Source organism: Melanotaenia boesemani, chromosome 3 (assembly GCF_017639745.1).
Source record: "Melanotaenia boesemani isolate fMelBoe1 chromosome 3, fMelBoe1.pri, whole genome shotgun sequence".
Classification (NCBI taxonomy): Eukaryota; Metazoa; Chordata; class Actinopteri; order Atheriniformes; family Melanotaeniidae; genus Melanotaenia; species Melanotaenia boesemani.
Window position 1 is genome coordinate 15,222,515 of NC_055684.1, and position 5,135 is coordinate 15,227,649.

The window sequence follows — 5,135 nt, forward strand, 5'->3', positions numbered from 1 at the left end:
AGTGAAATGATTGTCATCATTAATTTTAACGAGTTTCTGATTATAATTATTCTGTTGTCAATAACTGAATCCTAACATCCTGCTGATATCAGCTCCGACTGGGTGCCAGTTCAGGTGCTGCTCACCTCTTTTCTCACAGAAAAAAGAATAAGCTGCTCCTCATTTCATGTTGTCTCCTTCTTTGTTTTCTTTTTTGGTTGCCCGATTTTCCTTTTGTTGGGGAAAAAAATGACTTTTACCTGCCTCCCGTGGCTGTCCAATCACTCATTCTAGGTTAGCGGCAGGATGCATAACTCAGCTGGAACAGCCGGTGTGGAATGAAGCCCTGTGCACCTTTTTAAAGAGGTGAGAGGGGCTTCAGAGACCACTACTGTAAATGGAGAATTCTGAGCAAACTGGAGCCTGTATTTCCATGAAACTGCAAAGTATGCAAATAGTTGCTGTTTTCAAAGAGTACATTCATGTTCCCCATAGGATAAACCTTTTCCATCATGGGTCTGTCCTTTGCACATTTCTGCTGCCAAAATATCAGCTTTCCACTCACAAATGTGCGTTCATTGATCAGTTTTCCCTGAATTGTACTCCACAAAAGGGTTTTTAAAAAATATATTTGGCTGTTTCCTGAAACACTTCCCTGACAGCAAAACATGGGCCCACAAATAATTTTATTCCACAAGCTTAAAATACCCACATGTCTACACCAATATGCAGTTTTTTCTGTTCGAAGGATCAAATCTTTACTCCGTGTCACAGCTCCACACCCTCTCAGTTTCAGGACAAAAGAGTAAAGCTCCACCTCTTATCTAACTCACCTACCAAGAGTCAAAGCTGGTAGTACAAGACAAATTCTTCCAACGAAAAGTGAAACAGAGGCTAAGGAAGACATTAACTTTTCCTATCATATTGCAGATTTTGAAGAACTCTTGAGGAATATTCAGGAAACCCCGCCAGGAATACAGTGAGTACTAGTTAATGTAGAAAGAGAGATGAAAGCTAAGGAAAAAATTTAAATAAAAAATATTGTTGTTGTGGAGAGAGTGAATTCACTATTCAACTATGTGCTCTGTTCACAGTTTAGAGAGAAACAGAAATGGCTTCACTATCAAAGAAGAATCTCTCTTGTCCTGTCTGCCAGGACATTTTTAAAGATCCTGTTGTCCTAACATGTAGCCACAGCTTCTGCAAGTCCTGTCTGCAAAAAAGCTGGTCTGATGAAAACTCAAAGAACTGCCCGGTTTGCAAGACAATGTCTCAGAGCGACCCACCCTGTAACCTGGCTTTGAAGAATTTGTGTGAGGCCTATTTGCGTGACAGAGATCGTGAGGCTTCTAAACCTCTTTGCAGTTTACATTCTGAGAAACTCCGACTCTTCTGTCTGGAACATGGGCAGCTGGTATGTATTATCTGTCGAGATTCAAAAGCACACAGCAACCACACATTCAGACCTGCCGATGAGGCTGCGAGGGATTACAAACAGGAGCTCGAGACATTCCTGATGCCTGTGCAGGAAAAACTCAAGCTCTTTGAACAAGTTAAAGAAAACTGTGATCAAACAGCCAAATACATTCAAGTCCAGGCACGACACACAGAGAAGCAGATTAAGGAGCAGTTTAAGAAGCTTCACCAGTTTCTACAAGAGGAAGAAGAGGCCAGGATTACTGCTCTGAGGGAGGAAGAAGAGCAGAAGACTGAGATGATGAAGGAGAAGATTAAAGGTCTTAGGAGAGATATAGAAGCTCTTTCAGGCACAGTCGGAGCTACAGAAAAAGAGCTGAGGGCTGCAGATGTCTCATTCCTGCAGAACTATAGTCAAGCACAGGAAAGAGTCCTGCAGCATTTCGAGCTGAATGATCCAGAACCGGTTTCAGGAGCTCTGATAGATGTGGCAAAACATCTGGGCAACTTGAACTTTAACATCTGGAACAAGATGAAGGACACACCTTGCACACCTGTGATTCTAGATCCAAATACTGCTCATCGAGACCTCGTCCTTTCAGAAGATCTGACCAGTGTGAGACGTGAGAAGACACAGCCGCTTCCTGAGAATCCTGAAAGGATGTATTACTACATTGCTGTCCTGGGCTCGGAGGGCTTTGACTCAGGCGCTCACAGCTGGGATGTTGAGGTTGGAGATAGTCCAGTCTGGGCACTGGGGGCATTAGCAACACCTGTCCAGAGTAAGTTAGAAAAACCATCAAAATTACTAAAAATTTCTTTCTATGAGGGTGAATATACAGCAGACTCAATGCAAAATCCTACAGTGGTTCTCCAAATAAAGGGGAAATTCAAGAGAATCAGAGTTAATTTGGACTGTGAAAAACAAAAGCTGTCATTCTTTGATCCTGATACTAACACACACATACACACTTTCACTCACAATTTAACCGAGAAGCTCTTTCCATACTTTAATGTTGTGAATGCGCACCCATTGAAGATAATGCCAGTGATGTGATCTGTAAGTCCATGATCAGATAAACATGAATGTTTCCTCAAAGCATCATCTCAACACTTCTGTCTCTCGGTAATGATTCAACAGCACAGTTCCATTAGGCGAGAAGCGATGGCCATAATTTTAGCGCTTCTTGTTTTGTTCTTAAACCAGTTTTTTACAGTGAACATGACCTCACTTTACCCTCACATTCACTGTCACGTATGATGCATTGGATGTGATTCTAATCTAAATAATGTAGTGCTGGTTGGTCCTGTTCAACCGGTTTAAAAAATGCTGGCATGAAACCAGCCAACAGTAAATTACAGTCTGCTTTGTTCCAGGTGAATAAGCAGGCAAACTGCAATGGTCTGCTTTTTTGTTGTGGTTTTACAATATTTATCATAGTTGTAGTCATGATTGTTATCACTATTTTACTCAAAGCAGTGAGTATGTGAATTAAGACATTTACAAAGGGTGGAACACTCCTGATTTTCCTTTTTTCATTGTATTTTCTTAGAGAGCTGCAGCTTTTCTATATAAAAAATATTATAGTGTATTTTATGTTTCTTTTATTTTTGCATTAACCATTAACCCATTGATATAAATTGATTAGTACACTTCTAGTTGGTGGACCCGAAGCTGCTGTTTGACTGAGCTCTACAGCAAATCCTGTTATTGTTTATGGGTTATTGTGATGTTCTTTGTTGACATTTGGATTTTCATGTTTCATGTATCTTAACCTGCTGTTTTGTTTTAAAGCAGTTTCTTCTTTGTGTGTTTTTTTGTTTTCAGTTTTGCTTCCAGTCTTTTGTTACTTTATTGTCACACCTGCATCATGTAGGTCACAAATCCAGTTGGTGTGTATATATTACCAGGTTTCTTTTGCTCCTTATGAGAGCTCTGCAATTAATCATGTGTATAATAGTGTGGTGGTGGTATTGTGGATTAGAACTGTTACTTTTTCCAAAAGGATTGACAGGTGACCCATCTAGTGATGGCAGCTGGGAAAGTCTCCAGCTTGACTACAGTTCCATCAAATTGATGTTGAGCACCCGCTTTGACTTCTTTAAATGTGGTAATAATAATAATAATAATTATTATTATTATTAATAATGATAATAATAATAATAATAATAATAATAGTAGTAGTAGTAGTAGTAGTAGTAGTAGTAGTATTTTTTCTAGGTTACCAGAGCATGCAATAGGTGCCCTCTGTTGGGTCACAAGGTGAATTACTTCTACAAGCCTGATGCATCTATATTAGGTCAATTCTCTGAAGCACTTACTGATCATAATCTGATAATTCAACATGGTCCAGATGTTTAAATTGAAGAATAAGAAGTGGCAACACTATTGTTTGTAGAATTTTAATTTTTTTCTATATTTTATTTTTTAATTTTATTTAATTTTAATTTTTTTTTTTCTGTGCTAGCCTGGTCTTGTTATTGCTCATCTTTGTATTTTGCATTTCTGTTCTTAGGTTATTCTGCTAGTGCATTACTTTTAATTTGTTGATTAAAATTTATTCATTAACATCATTTACTTGCCTCCTGTCTTCATCTTGGTCCTCCACTAAAAACAAGAGCATAAATGTCACTTCTTATTCTTTTCATGGTGGAGAGTACGTAGTAGCGACCAAACCCAGGTAAGTAAAATGTGAATCTTTGTTTTCTCTGCTTGGCTGCTCTTCCCTGTCAGGTTGTATTATTGGCAGCTGCTGCTATAAGTGACAACAGCCTGCAGAGAGCTTCAGGTCCAGATAATCTGTGACTGTGGCTCAGGAGATTTAACCTGCAGCTGCAAACACTATCAACATCAGCAGCAGCTATTTCCTTCTTGCTCAGCACCAAAGTGTGTGAATGGGACACTTCCCACCAATTACAGGGTTAGTTCTGCCCATGGCCAACACAAGATAAATTCAGAGAGGCTCAGAGAAGACACAGCACCAACAGCTTGAGTTTTGTTTTTTGCAGTGTTGACCTGTTTCAGGACATGACTGAGTCTTGTTAAAACTGTTATGTGAGAGGATCTTAAAGCGTTATTGTACATCTATGAGATATACATTTTTTCTAGCTAAAATAAATAAATAAAGACAGAAAAGATGGCAGCCTTCATGTAGGAAGACAACACTTCAGAGCCCAGGCTGTGTGCAGATGTTTGATATGCATTTATCTGCAGATTATCAGGTTAATGCTTATCTGCAGATAAATGTAAAGGTTGTCATCACATTAAGAATATTTCTTTGTTAACCCTCAAATCAAACAACTGCACTAACATGTTCATATCAAATATTAATCTAACATAATTTATTGGCCAGTAGTGATGTCTTAGAATGAGAGATGTTCACACACAGCAACAAGTATGTATTTGTGGTTGCAGGGAGTGCATAAGGAGCAGCCTGCAGCTGAATTAAAATCAAATGAGCTACAACAGAGAACAACAGCATGTTGAAGTTTAAGCATCTTTATTAAAGATGAAGTGGTGAAGTAAAAGTAACAATTAAATTGCCATCTTGTTTTCAAAAATTCAGTCACAGCAGAATTTGACGGAGAGAGAAAAGAGAAGGGTCATATTAAATATGTAAGACCCATCAGTTTTGCCTGATATGTGTATTTCCAGACTGTCTTCCAAAATAAAACAACCTTAAGCTTGTGGAAGCTGCTCATCATGGCTCATGGCCTGTGTTATTATGATAAATCCTTCT

General features: G+C 38.8%; 1 protein-coding gene across 1 annotated transcript; it reads left to right on the top strand.

Annotated features, from left to right (window-relative positions):
* Positions 1 to 802: 802 nt before the first annotated feature.
* Positions 803 to 3,969, top strand: LOC121635466 (E3 ubiquitin-protein ligase TRIM35-like). The gene is made up of 2 exons (XM_041978625.1): positions 803 to 958; positions 1,074 to 3,969. Exon 2 carries the CDS (start codon positions 1,091 to 1,093, stop codon positions 2,450 to 2,452), a length of 1,362 nt encoding a protein of 453 aa, XP_041834559.1. The 5' UTR covers positions 803 to 958; positions 1,074 to 1,090; the 3' UTR covers positions 2,453 to 3,969.
* The last annotated feature ends 1,166 nt before the right edge of the window (positions 3,970 to 5,135 follow it).